The following is an 18,843-nucleotide window of genomic DNA, read 5'->3' as shown; positions in this document are numbered from 1 at the left end:
AATCCTGTAATCTTTAACACTTTCATTGATGACTTGGATAAATGCAAAGACAAAATCCTTACCAAATTTATAGATGTTGCAAAGCTAGAAGGACAGACTCAAAGTTTAAAATAAAATCTTCATGACAGGCTTGACATTAGGCAGAATTGGGGGAAAAATTAGTAGAAATAAATATAAAACCTTATATTCAATTTCACAAGATATAAAGCAGTTCAGAAAATCTAGAAGTTTAAGAAAACCGAAAGATTAATGTCAACAGAAATGGCAAGCATGAAAGGCAAGGCAAACAAAGTATGTTTAAAAAGGCACAGTGTCCAGAAACTAAAGTGATAAAAATACAGTGTACTCTGCCCTTATCAAAACACGTCTTGATAACTATTCAGTTCTAGACACAATATTTTAGGAACATTGATAAGTATACAATGAAGGATTCCTATAAATAGGAATGTCTAACTAGTAGAAGACTTAGATGGAACATAATTACTATATTTAAGTATGTGAAGGGCTTTCATTTGAAAGGAAGATGAGGCTTGCTCTTCTAGGCACCATAAGGAAGAGCACTTGGCAGAAATATGAGCACAAGATGGAGCAAATTTAGGGTCAATGAAAGGAAAACCTTAGCAACTACCAGAGCTGTCCAAATGCAAAGAACTGTTCTGGGGGGATTAAGTTCATCCTTATCCAAGGTCTTCAAGCAAAGAAAGGGAGGAGGATTGCTAAGCAGATGTTATAAAAGGGATTTTTTTTCAAGTACAAGTTGAACTCAGGCCACTATTAATTGCTTTCAACTCTGACCTTCTATGACCCACGTCGACAAAGAGATTATTTTTCATATGTGTAAATTAAACAACGTAGCATTTTCCCTAGGTTTATCCAACTAAAATTTTTTAATTCTTTCTCTCTGTACTCAGTACAACTTTTTCAAGAAGAAGGTTTGCATGGAGGTTAAGCATTAAGTGAGGCTTACCTACATAGAGATCACTTCCTTCTGCACAAAAAACTAAACTCATCTTCCAATAACATTGACATTTAATTTAAAACAGAAACAGACCACAGTCATAATTTTTGAATATCTAAATGCTCTCATACTTATTTTTAAAACTCGTGAAATAGACTTTACCTCATTTTTTTAAAAGTACTTAAAATACTCCCTCCCATGACTCTCAGAGTATTAAGGTGACTAAAATGGAATCAAAATAATCTCTTAAAGGTATATTTTGAAAAAGAAACTACAACATTTGGATTTTTATATATGTCTCCTCTATTATTAGTCTTTTAACCAACAACAAAAGCAAGCACTTTTCCAAGCATACATAGGCATACATACTCACATTCCTTAACTTCTTCAAAGGCTTTACTCACTTGTAGTCATAACACTTGGAGAACAAGAGGGTATTCCATGATCCACTGCCCATCTATAGGCTCCTTCTCCAACTAAAAAGCTAAAAAGTCAAAAGAATACTTGATAAATCCGGTGTCAGCTTTCTTAACAAAGGACAGTACCAAAAACTTATATTGAGGCAAACCGAGAAAGCTGGTACATCTAGAATATACCTATGAAAATACAGAATTATTTTTAAATGGTGTAAAAATATGCCTAGGCATTTTTTTTTCTTTTTTTTTTTTTAGTGAGGCAATTGGGGTTAAGTGACTTGCCCAGGGTCACACAGCTTGCCTAGGCATTTTTACAACTAATGACTTGGGGCAGCTAGGTGGCGCAGTGGATAGAGCACCAGCCCTGGATTCAGGAGGACCTACTGGCTGTGTGACCCTGGGCGAGTCACTTAACCCCAATTGCCTCACCAAAAAACAAACAAACAACAACAACAACAACAACAAAAAAAACCCTAATGACTTAAGGATGTGGAAAGTCTGTAAAAAAGAGTTATCCTTTAGGAGTCTTGATTTGACATAGTGTTCATATAAATTATGCAGGGAAATGAAGAAATTGTGCATCATAGCCTGCAGGTTGTAAAAATTCAGAAATCTATGAATACTTAGCAAAATATGACTTGGTAGCCAGAATTATACATCAAATGATCATTTCATTCATGGACTGAATGACAACAGATGCCATAGATAGATAAATAGATAGATAGACAGACAGACAGATATATATGTGTGTATACATATGTATGTATGTATCTGTATTTTATATATATATGTGTGTGTGTGTGCATGTGTGTGTGTGTGTGTGTGTGTGTGTGTATACACATACACATAAACATACCTCAAAGTAAACTAGACCAGGGGTAGCTAAGTGGTGCAGTGGATAGAGCACTGGCCCTGGATTCAGGAGGACCTGAGTTCAAATCCAGCCTCAGACACTTAATACTTACTAGCTGTGTGACCCTGGGCAAGTCACTTAACCCCCAATTGCCTCACTAATAAAAAAATAAATAAATAAACCAGACCTTAGCCTTTAAACACTACTAGAATTGGAACCATTATCATAGACTAATTACCCCAAATAACCCTTTTATTTATCCATAAAAACTTAAGAATAGATGTTTTCAGTAAAGATGGCTGCCTAAATGGATAAAGGTCACCCAGATTCTTTATAACTACTATAGCAAAAACCTGGACTTTAGACCAGACAGAGTAATCATTAGGAAATTAAATAAGAAACTGTAGTTGGTAAACTACTCTCTTTGATCACAGAACTGTACACCACACACCCCCCCCCAAAAGGCATATGGAAACATAGAGGCAATAGGAAAGAGGGCCATCAGCCCTCTGTGTGTGTGTCAAAAAATAAATCTCATTATAAATAATATTCATAATTATTTAAAAACTTTTTTAATGTTTTAGCTATGTTTCTTTTAATTATTATTCCATTCCTGTGGCCTACAGGGATTTAAATAGCTAGGAAACACTCCTCTACCTACCGTATTCTTGTCTGAGTGGTTTTGTCTTATTACTCCCTTTCTTAACTGTTTGGACCTCACTTCTAGTGTGCCTGGGTTTGGTGTTAGTAAACTTCAGACCTGCCTGTATCATATAGGTTCAAAGCACTATGATCTACATGGTTTATTAAAGCATCTCACATCAGAATGACACCAGAAGGTGCCCTCATGTATTTCTAATCTAAGGGCTTCTAGCTCCTAGCCTCTGGTACAGATTGCCCTGTAGCTTGAGAAGACACTTTGAGAGGTCTCCCTGTCCTCCATTACTGAGTACTATTATGCTTCAGGTATTCCTGATCCTTCTCTGGTCTGTATTATTGGGCATTCTCTGACATAACCCTCTTTTCCTGAGCCAATAAACTTCTAGTTGTCTTTCTGGGGAGTCTAGTGGCAGATCGAGGCACTTCCTATATACTCTCCAGATTTCTTGATCATTATTCAGTCTGGGGATCTTTTCAGAATTTTTGCTAGAGTGTATGAGCTAGGTTTCTCTGGTACTTTCTATACAGTCTTTATTACTAGAAGTTCAAAGCCTTAATTTTCATAGGGATTAATAGATTGTTATAATACCTTGTAACTTTTTATTTTGAAGTCTATGACTGTTTCTATAATAGGAAGTGTTTGGGTTTTTTTGGTTTTTTTCCTGCTCTTTAACCAAAGGCCACTATAAAAGAATGATGCTAGGTAGGTAGGTAGTAGGCAGGCAGGGAGGTAGATAGATAGATGATGGAAGGATGGGTGATAGAGAGATAGAAAGAGAGAGAGACAGAGAGAGACAGAGCTGTCAAAAAAAAAAGCCAAAATGGAATAATGATTGGAATAAAAACTTCAGCCACTGTATCAGACTATACTGCTGACACTTTCAATGCACATTTCTAATAGAAACTGAATGCAGGATGGGAAATAATTACCTAATACAAAATTGTAAGTTAGATTGCCAAACGACAACAAAGAATAATCAAGACCAAAAGACTGAGGTACTGAATTCTATTTTTCATCTTTAGATCATATTCCAAGATCTTAAAGAGTTTTTTAGTATGAAAGCCTTTGCCTGAGATTTTCTTAGTCTGATTTTTGTTAAGAATTATTTTGGCTTCAAGGGCAGCTAGGTGGCACAGTGGATAAAGCACCAGCCCTGGATTCAGGAGGACCTGAGTTCAAATCTGGCCTCAGACACTTGACACTAACTGGCTGTGTGACCCTGTGCAAGTCACTTAACCCTAATTGCCCTGCAAAAAAAAGAAATTATTTTGGTTTCAGGAGCAGCTAGGTAGTGCAGTGGATAAAGCACCAACCCTGGATTCAGGAAGACCTGAGTTCGATTCCAGCTTCAAATATTTGATACTTACTACTTGATACTCACTTAACCCTCATTGCCCCACCCACCAAAAAATTATTTTGGTTTAATTGGTTTTGCATTATGTTGAACTATATACTAAACATTTTCTACTAAACAATGAATGACAACAATTTTAAAGTATGCCATAGATGCCAAGGAATGCAGCTTTATTACTAATAGTCCATTATCATATATGAAATGACACTGCAGTTACTGTACCTCAGTTCTCAAATGCTTTATATTTTTTTATTACATTTTCTCATAAAACATCTGAATAGGGCTCACTGAGACATTCAGGGTGCACTACAAAATAAGGGTCTATTAAGTAATACTCTACAAAGTCCTACTCTCATACCTTTTAGGGGTACCATGATACTAGCTCCTGTATTTTCTACCCTAGTATAAAGACTTCAAGCATAGTTCCAGGAAAAGACCAAACACCAGCATCACTAAGTATGCAGAGATGCAGCCCCAGTAGATGGCCTTGTGAATTCCCTTGTCATGACAATCCAGAAAAAGAAAAATACAGAATAGTGTGATCTCTTTTCTGTTGCTGTGGGGGAGTAGGGCAAAAGACACTAAAAATCACATCAATTTTTGATCATCTACAATTAATAATTATTAATAGTCTAAGAATGAGAACTTTGTCTAGTGACCAACAGCTGGAAAAAGAATCAATGTTTAACATCTCACTACAAATTAAATCAGAAGAGAGAAGGAAGTTATAGCTAAATGGAATGGCTCACAAATTCACAAATTCTCCTTAGGAAATAATATTAAGGACTTGCAGCAGTTGGTTTCTTCATGAGTCCAAACACAAAAAGAAACTTTACTGCATGAGACACTTGGTCACGTCTTACTACAGTGCTCACAAGTATTTGCAAAATGAGTACCATGAAAATAACTGTGGCTTATGAACTAACATTTGTTGAGGATGAAGAGGTAGAAAAAGTAGATCAGCATATACTCTGATAATTGGTAACTTCATCACAAAGGTGGGAAAAGTTGAGAATGAAGAGAAATATGACAGAAAAGCACAGAAAGGAATAATAAGGGGCCAAAGACTCATAAGCCACATAGAAATCTCACTCCTACATGTAATAAGTATTTTCTTCAAGAAAAGAATCAGTAGGCACTGGAAGTAGTGACCAAAAAGTAACATCAAACACACACGCACACATGCACACACACATACACACAGAAACTGATTATATTTTAACTAATGAGAAATTACTCATTACTGATATGGGACTCATTACTGAATTAGCTGTCTGTGTAAAGTCAGACCAACTTATTAGAGCAAAGATCAAAATTTCAGTAAAAAACCTAGAAAAAATATGGCAAACAATGAACATAATTTCATATCTAGCTGTTTAAATGAGTTATTCATGAAATTTGAATTTAAAAATTTGAAATTTGAAAATAAAATAATGTGAAAGTTTAATTGATGTCCATCAATTACCATAAGGAGACCAAAAGAACCTAAAATGCACCTTAGTCAGCAAAGACTTGATGTATATGCCAAACAAGGAAATAAGATAACAAAGAGCAAAATCCATTTAGAATTTAAACTCATTTGTAAAATCCTTTTTTTTTTTTGAGGCAATTGGGGTTAAGTGACTTGCCTAGGGTCGCACAGCTAGTAAACTAAGTGTTAAGTGTCTGAGGCCGGATTTGAACTGAGGTCCTCCTGACTCCAGGGCCAGTGCTCTATCCACTGTGCCATCTATGTAAAATCTTAAAGAGAAAAATAATAAAAGATTAAAACCAGTATCTTCTCATAAAATAGAAACCAGTTTAAAGGAAATCTTGGTGAAAACTGGAAGAAGACAAACAGAATAAAAATGGGAACGACTTGCAAAGATTTTTATAACAAACTCTTTTTATAAGCAAGAAAGGCAGAGGAAGTAGAGATGGCACCAAAGAGAAGAAAAACAGGTAGAACAACTGGATTAAACCAAGAATACACATACAAGGTCCATAGTAGAGGCAACATAAATGTAATAATGTTGAAGGTTTGATTCACAAGGTTTTTAAAGGTGGACAGAAAAACAAAGGCACAGGGGAAAAAATGCCACAACTTATTAATACCAAAAAAAGGAGGAGGAGGAGGAGGAGGAGGAGGAGGAGGAGGAGGAAAGAAAAAAGACCAGGAAGTATCATTAATTACTGACTTGTAAGCCTACTTTTTTAGGTCTACAATTTTTTTAAATAAAAATCATCAAGGTAAACAACATATTCATCCTTGATGAGATCATTCATAGGGAATAGAGACCATACCTTTGCCATCATGCTACTGATTCAAAGATGTAAAGAATGCAAGATCCCACTGTGTTTATTACTTATTGCTAATAAAAAAAATTGATTTGGTAGAACAAACTATTTTCTGTAAGGCTTTTTTCAATACAGCATTATTTCCTACCCATCCCCAAATTTTTTCAAGATTTCTTTGAGAAAAAAAAGAGATGCTCTTATGGTCATTCCTCTGAACATAAATATCCAGCTCATCCCTTTCTTAGTTTTGTATAACAAACAAAAGGAAATACGTGGATCGAAACAAATTGCTAGAGAAACTAGAATTAAAAGACTTATGACATCTTCTAAATGGATTGCAAAAGAATATAAATATTTTTCAGTAGTGTGAGAAATAATTATTAATTATCAATATCTTGAGGGGGAACCTAGTGTTCTCCCCTCTTTATTGGTCCTTATCACCCTCCCCCTGTAACTTCAAAGGCCAGTTCTCCTTGAAATTAAGATTCATTTGGGTCAAAGGAGTCTTAGGTGGAAACACAGTCTGTCTAGATAGCTGAAAACTCTACTAATGAGATCTGGCCTGCAAGAACGACAACTAAGTGGAAACTATTGTGCTCTGATGAGCTTAGGTAGGGGTCTGGTTTCTTTCTCTGATTTCATTCTTGCCAGGATTTGAGTGACCTAAGTTACATAACCCCAGACTTCATTATAATATAACACACCACCAAATCGTGTCAACCAAATAGATTTGATTGCTATGTGATGACCTCCTACACTTAGAAGGGTATATAAACAGTGACCCCACCACCATTAGGGGTCTTCAGTCTGAGAAAGATGACTAATGACCATCCTTTTATTAATAACCTGCTGGCCTATTAATAAAATTATTTTACCGAGGAGAAAAAAAAAGAAAAGAAAATCCTTTTGGAGGACATCCATTAGAACTCAAAAGACCATGTGAGTTACCCAGAGTCAGCTAAGTGGTACAGTAGTATGCTGGACCTAGAGTCAGGAAGACTTACATTCACTTTAAACACTTAACTAGCCCTGTGACCCTGAACAAGTCACTTTATTCTTAATGCTTCAGTTTTAACTATAAAATGGAAATAATGATACATACTTCAGTGCCTGACAAAAAAGTACTTAGAAATTCCTTAATTCCTTCCTTCCTTTCTTCTCTCTCCCTTCTTACCTTTCTTCTTCCCTCCTTCCTTCCCTCCTTCCTTCCTTCCGTCCTTTTTCTTCCCTCCCTCCCTATCTCCTTCCTTTTCTCCTTCCTTCCTTCAGAAAAAAAAAGTGGATGAAGAATGTCTACTTTCCAATTTAAGATATGCAGTTAGAATTATATTCTAGGAGCAGCTAGATGGCGCAATGGATAAAGCACCAGGCCTGGATTCAGGAGGAACTGAGTTCGAATCCAGCCTCAGACACTTGACACTTACTAGCTGTGTGACCCTGGGCAAGTCACTTAACCCTCATTGCCCCCCCCCACCAAAGAATGATATTCTATAGAACTTGTCTATCAGTATATGTGTATGTACGTGTGTGTGTATGTTTATCTTGGATAGACAGTACTAATGAACAATGAATTGGGCACAGAATTGGATTAAGAAATTATTCTTTAAAAATTAATTTTAAAAGGAATTAAAAGGAAAGTGGCCCAGACTACCTTCTGAAACAAAGCTATTTTAATGGTTTTTCCTAGAAACAAAAGGTCATTTTTTAAAATATTACTACTCTACTAATATGCTTAAGTCACAAAACATTAAAGTTTCCAAAAAGTTAAAAATTAGTATCCTTGAGAAAGGAACAAGGGGGGAACATGGTAAATGTAAGTAGACTGCAACAAATAACAAAATAATCAATTTACAAGCATTTATTAAGCATCTATTAAGCATCTATTCCATGCCAGGCACTGTGCTAGGCCCTGAGTATTCAGTGTACTTTAGGAATGTAGGTCAGCCTACAGCAGATAAGCATGAAAATAGGAGATAGAGTATCATGTGTGAGAAATAGTAAAAAGACCAATTTGAATGGACTGCAGAAAGGGAAATTATATACACTCAGGCAGCAAAAGTATATTGGAAACTGGTAGCAAAGGGCTTTAAAGGACAGGCACAGAAGAGAGAATTTTTAAAATTTGCAATGGCTTATAATAGTGTTCCTGTCACTACCCACCCACCTGCTAGCATATATCACTTACTGTTGTCTATAGAAGCCTCAGAGAGGTGGAAAGGAAAGGACACTGGAAACATGAATTAAAAGAAATGTATTCAAGTCATTTTCTGACTAATTAAAACTGTGACTTTCAGGAACTCAACTTCTATAAGCCTCATTAAAATATTTTAAATACCCACCTTCAAAGGTATAATAACCAAATTATATTTGTAACATTTTTAAACTATATAAAATATTACATAAATGTTATTTTTTCTTAAAAAAAAATGTTGCTAATAATTTGTATAATATGATGCTTATGTGCTGTGTGCTTAGAAACCAGATAATGAAATTGCTGGTGCTCTATGTGAAATTCAACTTTAAACATTAAAATATTGGATATTCAATTCCATTTAAATGCCAACAATGTATTAAAAAGTAAAATAAATAGACTCTGAATGATACCCTGAGGAGATCCTTCTGAGTAAAGTACATAAACTTTTTATAATAACTATTTTATTAGCAGCTCATTGCCTGGTTTTTGGCAGTTCCAGATGGCTAAGGTTCCTGAGATAGCTGAGGTCCAAATAAGTGAAGTATGAATGTCTAATACTTATTAAATGTAGCCATGTCTTTAAATTTTTAAGCCTCCTGCACCCTTGTCCTACCATACAGATATAATTTTTTTTTTAATTTAAAAAGAGGTACATCTTTTTCCTTTCTACCTTAAAACCAAATTGGCATGTGTCTAGGCAGTGTTAAAAGCTCTCTTCACAACAGCAAATAGAGGTGAAAGGGGATAAATAGTCATCTTAAAATATGCCCCTGAAGTGAAAATAAGTACAGGAGCAATCTGTTTGCACTTACTGCTGCCCTAAAGAAGACCTACTTAGTATGGATCTAACTTAACAAAGTTTAACTTAGCTGAATTCACTTTGTACAGACAAAAAGCACAAGTATTCCACATTATAAAAAATTGAGTGTACAAAAAGACAGATAGTTCTATTAGCACTGAAATAGCAAAGCTAAAAATTACTTAGGCCAGACAGCCAAATTATCCTAATGACCATTCATTAAAAGTCTAATTTTAATAAATCATATTTCCACCCTTGATTTTCAGGAAATAGATTAAAAATTAAAATCTTATTGTTTTCTTTAATTTATTCTATTCACTAGTATATGATATTAAAAAATACATATGCCCAATGTGTACTTGGATAAAATACTTTACTGAGGTTGTCCAAAATTCAATAAACTTTAATTTCTTGTAACTTCAAGCACTTGTCCCTAAAACACAGTAGGATAAAATGATTTTGCAGTGCTGCTGACATAGCTGAAGCACTAAAGAGGAAATCCAGCTCTTCAAATGGTACAATGCAACATTAAAAAAATCAAGGAGTGTCAACTTTTGTTGTTAGAACTCAGTAAACCCTTCTCCAAACTCAAAAAAGCACTTTAAATTCTAGGGTAAAACTTCAGAAACTTTTTAATTTGAAAACCAAAACATCAAAAATGAGAACCTGGTAATGGCATAAACATCTATGTAAACAAGCACAAGGACAAAAATTAACACTGATCTCAATTCTGTCTTCATTCCACAATATTCAATTCTATCCAGAGCTATATCAAATACACAAGATGTTCCAAGATCAGAGAACAAAGCAGGTCTTCCTCACACAGGCACGCTATTGCTGATTTGTAAACGAATAGCATCAGCCTTCTTTGGATAAGAATAACCTTCAAATATTGCATGCATTAAAGACCAAAGGCTAAAGGAAAGTCAAGCAGAACAAAGCAATTACCAGGGAGGAATTCTGCCAGCAGAGAGTTTTCCCTTCTGCCCTTCACACAACAATCTATTTGCAACTGAAACTGGATTCTTGATTCCTGAAAAGAAAATCAGCAGAAAATATAGATGGAAAAGTTGTTTAAAGGTTTCTAATTAGGTTCTGTGGTGTTTTGGTGGTACAGTTTTAGAAACCTTAAAAAGTTTTTCTTCTTGTTAAAAAACCTTACTATCACAATAATAATATTCAATTATTAATAAAATTCAAATAAAGAAATTTTGGGCACCTACTATTTGCAAAGCACAGTCAAAAAAGAAAAGGCACACTAGTAAGTTATTGTATTTGCTTCTGAGAAAACTGTTAAATTTAAAACACTACAAACAGTACTGAAATTCTTTTACTTATCTACTTTTTCCTGGTTTTATCTCCCACTATTCAAGTTTTCCAAGAAGACAAAAATAAAACTAAAAGTTAGAGAACTTTGATTCCACTATCAAACAATTCCAGGATAAAGAATATGGAACAAAGAGAAGAACCTGATATTTGGTGATTTCTACCTGGAAAAAAACAAAAAACTTCCAGGCATATAAGTAGAATTTTTATGATGAATCTACTTAGAACGTGCACATAACTATTAATAACATGAAATTTACACTGCAGGTGAAAAAAGACCTACATATAAATACAATTTAATCCAAATGCAGCACCACAAGAGGCTTAAGAACATATCCACAAAACAGCAGTGAAAACTGATAAATTCTTTCCAAATATTTTTTTTTAAATCACGTGTAACAGTACTTGCCAAAATGGAGTACTCTATGACTCATGTACTAATCCTCAGGGTGTTCCCAGAGGATACAAAGGTGGAGAACAGCTAAAAATGGAAATAATAATCTGAGGACAAAATAATAGCAGGATCGCAGGTTAATGTGAGGGAGATGCTAAACTGAACCTGAAAATATTAATACAAAAAAACAGCATGTAGGATATATTAAAAATCAAAATAAGCCCTTTAACTTTATTTAAAATCCAAAAGTCATTCAGCTAAATCCCAAAATATTTTGCAACAGTCCACCCTGTCTGATGAAAAAATACTCACATATTACCATAGTCCATATCCAAGTCTCCATAATATTTATTTTAATAATATTTGTTAAAAACTAATCTGAAATTTGTAGGAAGCATTATGACAAGAATTTATTCATAAATTGCTTGACCATTTTCATATAAAAGTTTATACTTAATATTCTATGCTATAAATATAATAAAGTAAGGAAAACACTATTTTTAGAAACATTCCAATAATTGAGGAAAGAATGAACTATGTCTTTAGGAAATGGGATTATTCTTTTTTTAATTTAAGTTTTTTTGAGAATGAAGTACTAAATTATAGCATTTAACTAGGAATTGAGTATTCTCATCATAAGATAAAGTAATCATTTTTGCACTAGCATTAACATACCACTCAGTGCTCCAACCGCTCCAAAATTTAAGGACTTTCCATCCATAATGCTGGCATCACATTCTATCTCACCCAAAAGGTTTAAATTGGAACCCATTCCTGCATTTGTAAAAGGGGAATCCTAAAAATACAGAAAAAAAAATATGTATATACACATACCGATTACAAAATACAATACACCAAGTGGAATGGCATAATGGAAAGAACACTTGACAGAGTCAGGAGATCTGGATTCTAGTCCTGATATTGCCACTAATAATTTATATGACTGAGCAGCTCAACCTCTCCAGGTCTAAGTTTCTTTGACTGTAAAATTCAGGACTGGACCCAATGATGTCTAAGATTCTCTTCCAGCTCTAAAACTCACTGATTCTAAGTAAGGTTAATAATGATGCAATAATCCATTTAAGTGTAAACAAGTGAATTGTATAAAGCAAATTATAATCTTGATATAATGTCAAAGAAGGATTCAGATTTAGTATGAAAGGCATTCTCATTCATTCCTTGATTTTGTGGAGATTAAATATATAATATAAAAACTACTCTCCAGCCAGTGAAAAAGTGGGTAAAGATTTACCATTTTAATGCTTACCATGAAGTGAATGGAAAAGTAAGAATGCCCTGGAAGATTTAACCAATTCCTAGGGGTCAGTTCTTATAGTAAGCTGGCACTTTATCAGATGTGAAGAGTATGATCCAGTACACAAATATATTAGAGACTACGATATAGACTCAGTTCACTTCAAGTTTGAAGGCATTTTTACATCATAGTTCTGCTACAGAATCAGTCTAGAAGTTTACATCTGCTCTAAGGTGAACCTTTGACCAATTCCATACAGGATTCAGGATTTAGTGAAATATAAGCTTCTTAAGGAAAAGTTTCTCATTTTTGTATTGCATACCAATACTCGGCATGTTTTAGGCACTTAATAAATAATTGTTGATTTATCTGCCCCCAAGAAAATCAAAGAAAGGACAGCATGAGTCATCAATAAATAAACAAAAATGTAATGATCACTTGCTATGTGCCTGTCACTGTGTGCTAAGCACTGGGTAAAGAAATATAAAAGTCAAGCAGTCCCTGCTCATAAGGAGCTTACAGTCTAATAAGAGACAACAAGAATATATACAAAATGAAAACAAGTGGTTTGGGGAGTGAGTGAATTAGGTCAAGAGAAAGTGTCAGTAAGGCCTGGGCTCCATTTCCACCTAAGCCACACTGGGAAGGTCACAGTCCCTCAGTTTCCTCATTGTAAAATGGGAATAATAATACTTAACTACCTATATAACTCACAGAACTGAAAAGAAAATACTGTGACCCTTTAGACACTAAGCAAATATAAATGTGTTATTATCAATGGATCTGTGTCTCACAGAAATGGGTTGTTCTACCGTCAGTGCAGGTCACAACCCAACTAGACTGTTGAACTACCCAGATCTAACCCAACTTCATCTTCCTTGCAAAGCATTGGGAAGGCAAAAAATTTACATTCACATTAAAAAGCTAAATAATGGGGCAGTTAGATGGCGCAGTGGATAGAGCACTGGCCCTGGATTCAGGAGTACCTGAGTTTAAATCCGGCCTCAGACACTTAACACTTACTAGCTGTGTGACCCTGGGCAAGTCGCTTAACCCCAATTGCCTCAATAAAAAATAAAATAAAACAAAATAAAATAAAATAAAATATAATAAAATAAAAAAAGCTAAATAACAAGAAAAACATTTAATAACATGACTATAAGAGGAGACTGGTTCCTGGAATCACTATTTTGTGATCATATCTCACATAAAATATAGAGAAAGGATAAATCACTAGAGTCTAGAGCAGAAGAGAAAAGCCTTACTGTTGGAAATAGTCATGAAAAATAGATCCATAAGCATATTTTAGGTATAAGAAACAACACAAACAAAGGCTAATAGCTTGGAAAGTATAGAGTACACCATGGAGAAAAACAGGTCAAAGTGAATAAAGTGGAGGGAAGCAAAAGGTAAGACTAGAAAAACTGGCTGGTAGCAGATTATGGCAAACCTTGAATACTGGATTAAGAACTATGGACTTGGCAGAGAAGAGGCATTCCAACTTTTTTCAGTAATTCCATTCAATAAACATGTATCAAACATGTACTACATACAAAGCATTGTTCTAAGAATACAAAGACAGACAATAAAAACATCCTGCCCCAGGGTAGCAATCTTGATCTCACACAACACAAAAGCAAAAACAAAAAGAAACCTAATTAATCAAGAAAACTAAATTTTGCTAAAAGACAATGGAGTAATATCAAAAAAAATTACAGCAAATTTCTCTAATAAATGTCCCAATTCTCAAATATATACCGAGTACACAAATGAATCAAATTTATAAAGCCATTCCCCAATTGATAAATGGTCAAAGGATATAAACCGTCAGTTTTCAGAAAAAGAAATAAAAGCTGTTTATAGCCATATGAAAAAAGTATTCTAAATCACTACTGATTAGAGAAATACAAAAAAAACAAACAAACAAACAAAACCAACAGGGTGGAGGGCAGCTAGGTGGCACAGTTGATAGAGCACTGGCCCTGCAATCAAGAGGACATGAGTTAAAAAAAAAAATCTCACCTCAGACACTTACTAGCTGTGTGACCCTGGGCAAGAAACTTAACCACAATTGCCTTAAATATCCAGGCCCATTTCCAGTGGTCCTGATATATATCATGCCACTGGACCCAGATGGTTCTGGAGAAGAGGTGATCTTGCACACCCCTCCCTCACTTAAATCTAATTCAGTGCAAGTCATGACATCATCCCAATGTCATGGTCCTCTTTGATAATGAAGGACAAATAAAAACAAATTAAAACAACACTTATGTACCAACTCACACCTATCAGAAATGACAAATGCTGTAGAGGATAAGGGAAAATAGATACACCAATGAACTGCTGGTGGAGTAGTGAATTGGTCCAACCATTCTGGAGAATAATTTGAAACTATTGCCAAAGAGCTATCAAACTATGCATCCCTTTGACCCAGAAATACCCCCAAAGAAATCAAAGAAAAAGGAAAATAACCTTATATGTACAAAAATATTTATAGCAACTCTTTTTCTGCTAGCAAAGAGGTGGAAATTAAGGTGCTGCTTATCAATAGGGGAATGGCTGAAAAAGTTGATTATGATGGAATACTATTATGCTATGAGAAACAAGAATAGGATGGTGGTTTCAGAAAAACATGACAAGAACTATATTAACTGATGCAAAGTCAAATTAGAAGCAGGAGATCACCGTGCATAGTAACAACAATGTTGTAATGATGAACAACTGTGAAAAATTTAGCTACTCAGATCAATACAATGATCCAAGACAATTCCAAATAAATCATCATGAAAAAACACTATCTACCTCCAGAGAGAGAACTGCTGAATTCTAAGTGTAAATTTAAGTATAATTTTCTCACTTTATTTTTCTTGTTTTTTTAAATTATGGATAGTATGAAAATGTTTCCTATGATTTCACACATTTTTGACTGATATCATATTTCTTGCCTTTTCTGTGGAGGAGATGGAGTATGAAGAAAGACAGGTATTTTAGAGTTCAAAATTTAAAAAGAAAATATTTCCAAAAAGAACTAAATAATAAATATTTTAAAACTCCCTGCCTCCAAAAGCAAGGACTGGCAGGATGAAAAGGGTTTAGGAATATTAATCAATGTGTACAAAATGGATTAGAAAGAAGAGGTAAAGAAATAAGATGAGGAGGATATGGAAACAAGTGAGGTATATGGTGATCAAAACTGAAACAGACAGTACTTTTTGAGGAACAAAGAAATGAAAAACCAAAAAGCTGCCCATTAAATGGGGACCAGCTAAACAAAAAGTGACATATTAACATAATGAAATAATATTGCACCGCATGAAAAAGACAAAAGATATGGATTCAGAAAAGCATGGGGGGAGGCAGCTGGGTGGCACAGTGGATAAAGCACTGGCCCTGGATTCAGGAGTACCTGAGTTCAAATCCAGTTTCAGACACTTGACACTTACTAGCTGCGTGACCCTGGGCAAGTAACCCCAATTGCCTCACCAAAAAAGAAAAAAGAAAGAAAGAAAGAAAGAAAGAAAAATATGAGAAGACCTGCTGAACTGATATAGAAAGTGAAGGAAGAAGAAGAAAGGAAGGAAGGGGAGGGGAATGGAGGGAAAGAGAGAGAGGAAAGAATGAAGGGGGGACAGCTAGGTGGCGCAGTGGATAGAGCACCGGCCCTGGAGTCAGGAGTACCTGAGTTCAAATCCGGCCTCAGACACTTAACACTTACTAGCTGTGTGACCCTGGGCAAGTCACTTAACCCCAATTGCCTCACTAAAAAAAAAAAAAAAAAGAATGGAGGGAAAGAGGGAAGAAAAAAGAAAAAGAAATAGAGAAAACCAAGAATAAGAAAGCAAAGAAGGAAAGAAGGAAGAAACAAAGTCTTTAATCCAGGACTTTCTTCCTGAGAAGCTGTAACTGTTCCTCATGGTAAAGAAAATAAATAAAAACCTTAAAGACAGCAAGCATGGTGACCACTAATTTCACCTATATGAAGTCACTCACTAAATTTTAATCTCATATATACTCTTGGCTTATAAGATGTATGAAAATTATGGTCCTGGCAAAACTGAATAATAAAAAAAGTTATGTTGCTTTATTTTTTGTGTTTTAAAATAGTCCTCGTGTCATTTTAAATGTTAAAATATATAAACATTTGACTTTTTTTAAAAAAAGAAAAACAGCTTTGAAACACTTAAGAACTCTGATCAATGAAATGATCAAGCATGACTCCAGAGAAGCAATGAAGCAGACTCCCCATCTTCTGACCAAGAGTTACTGGAGGAAGACAAGATGCAGTATGCGACATCCCTTTTCAGAAATGGCAAATATGTGGATTTATTTTTGCTTGTTATATATTACCAGGAAAAGGTTTTGTTTTGATTTGAGAGAATTTAAAAGAGGGGCGTAAAGATAGGGATATCTCCAATATTTTAAAGTGTTAAAAACAGAGTTCTTTAAATGAATCAAAGAGAAATTCAGGGGGAGACAAGCAGAACGGCTTTGGAAGCAATGTGGTGAATGAATTTTTTTTAAAAGGAGGCATAAATAGAAGAAACTGGTGATTTCATATACAACCTTTTTCTGTTCTTTGCATATGGAAATGTTTGTGTTTGTCATTGTTTGATAACTTCAAAATAACAAAAGATTAAATTTTAAAAACTGGAGCGGGGAGGCAACTAGATGGCGCCATGGATAAAGCACCGGCCCTGGATTCAGGAGGACCTGAGTTCAAGTCCGGATTTAGACACTTGATACTTATAAGCTGTGTGACCCTGGGAAAGTCACTCAACCCTCATTGCCACCCCCCACCCACCCAAAAACCAAACAAACAAACTGGATTAGGCTGGCAGCAATAAGTATTGAAAAAAATGAGAGAGGAAACATTCTAAAGGAAAAATGCAATAGTACCTAGTAATTGAACTTAATGAGGGAAAAGGAGAAATTGGAGACAATTCCAAGTTTTGAGCCTAAATACCTGGGCAAATTAAGGTATCAATAAGTAATTTAAAATTAAAATTATTGGTTAAACAAACCTAAACTTTTGATTTGTTAAGAACATATGGCACACCTTTATGAATGATGTGTATCTCAATGGATATGCAATAAAATAAATATTTGATCATAACAAAATCAAAAGAAACAGAGAATCCCTTCAGTAACATTTAGTAATGCTATAATCACTCCCCATGATTCACTAAAAATAAAAAGACAACCCTTAGTGAAAATTAACAGAGCTCATTCAAGTTTTCAAAGAATGTGGTTTTCAAAAAATGAGATTCCTTGACAGGAAGAATGGTTTAGAGATAAGAACAATGAACTTGAGAATTCTGCTTCAGAAAGGTTCAAAGCCCATCTTTCACTTACTAGCTGCCTGATTACCAGCAAGTTATTTAACCTCACCATGGCTGTTTCTTCATCTGCTAAATAGGGTTAATATCTGGCGTTCTAATCTCACAGGGTTATTGGGTGAATCATATGAATTAATGCATATAAAGTGTTTTAAAACATAAGCATCATGTAAGTCATTATTTGAGAGGCAAATCATAAAAATGAGATAGTGTAACGATTGGAATGACGCCACCTGCTGGAGACCTACTGTAAAAGAGTTCCACCCATGAAGCGAAGGTCTTTGAGGGCAAGACCAGGAGTCTTTTCTTTGGTGTCAGGAAGTGACTCGGGCTAGTGGGAGGAGGAAGGAAGAGACTGGCGCTCAGTCTTGCTCTCTTTCCTGGGGACTCTGGCGGAGAGCAGAGCTAGGAATGCTCTCTCCCTTTAATAAATAGGAATCTAGGCCTTTCTCTCTCTCTTTACCAAATTCTTATTCTCCTTAATAAATGCTTAAAAGTCTAACTCTTGCTAAAGCTTATAATTTATTGGCGACCACTCCTTAGATATTTTAGACAGTTTAGCTAGAATTTTAGCCCTTAACAATAGCAAGGATAACCCATGTGTCACTCTCCAATTATGAAGCAAAAAGTTTTCCACTAATCAATCTAATTTGTGTGTAATAAACCAAAGCAAATATCTCACTATTAACCACAGCCTGTGCTAAACTAAAAGTGTAAAATATCTTACCATGCGGGGAAGTACGAGGGATGGGAGGGCAGACTGGGGGAGGGAGCAGTCAGAAGCAAAACACTTTTGAGGAGTGACAGAGTGAAAGGAGATAGAGAATTGAGTAAATGGTGTGGGGAAGGAATAGGATAGAGGGAAATACAGTTAGCAATAGTAATTGTGAAAAAAAATTTGAAGCAAGTTTATCTGATAAAGTCCTCATTTCCTCAAACATATAGAAAACTGAGTCAAATTAATTAAAATCAGAGCCATTCCCCAATTGATAAATGATCAGAAGATATGAACAATTTTCA

The 18,843-nt window shown here is 35.0% G+C and overlaps 1 protein-coding gene across 3 annotated transcripts in view; it reads right to left on the bottom strand.

Moving 5' to 3' along the window:
* TASP1 (taspase 1) overlaps window positions 1–18,843 on the bottom strand; it is a 278,215-nt gene that overhangs the window by 214,392 nt on the left and 44,980 nt on the right. For all 3 annotated transcript variants that reach the window (XM_043983168.1, XM_043983170.1, XM_043983169.1), the window contains 3 exons: window positions 11,908–12,028; window positions 10,461–10,545; window positions 1,363–1,442 (listed from right to left, as the gene is read on the bottom strand). In XM_043983168.1, coding sequence (XP_043839103.1) covers window positions 1,363–1,442; window positions 10,461–10,545; window positions 11,908–12,028 — 286 coding nt within the window. The remainder of the gene's footprint in view (window positions 1–1,362; window positions 1,443–10,460; window positions 10,546–11,907; window positions 12,029–18,843) is intronic.

The sequence above is a fragment of the Dromiciops gliroides genome, chromosome 2 (genome assembly GCF_019393635.1).
Source record: "Dromiciops gliroides isolate mDroGli1 chromosome 2, mDroGli1.pri, whole genome shotgun sequence".
NCBI classification, from domain to species: domain Eukaryota; kingdom Metazoa; phylum Chordata; class Mammalia; order Microbiotheria; family Microbiotheriidae; genus Dromiciops; species Dromiciops gliroides.
The sequence above is the reverse complement of the archived record's forward strand: the minus strand, read 5'-3'. Positions and strand labels throughout refer to the sequence as shown.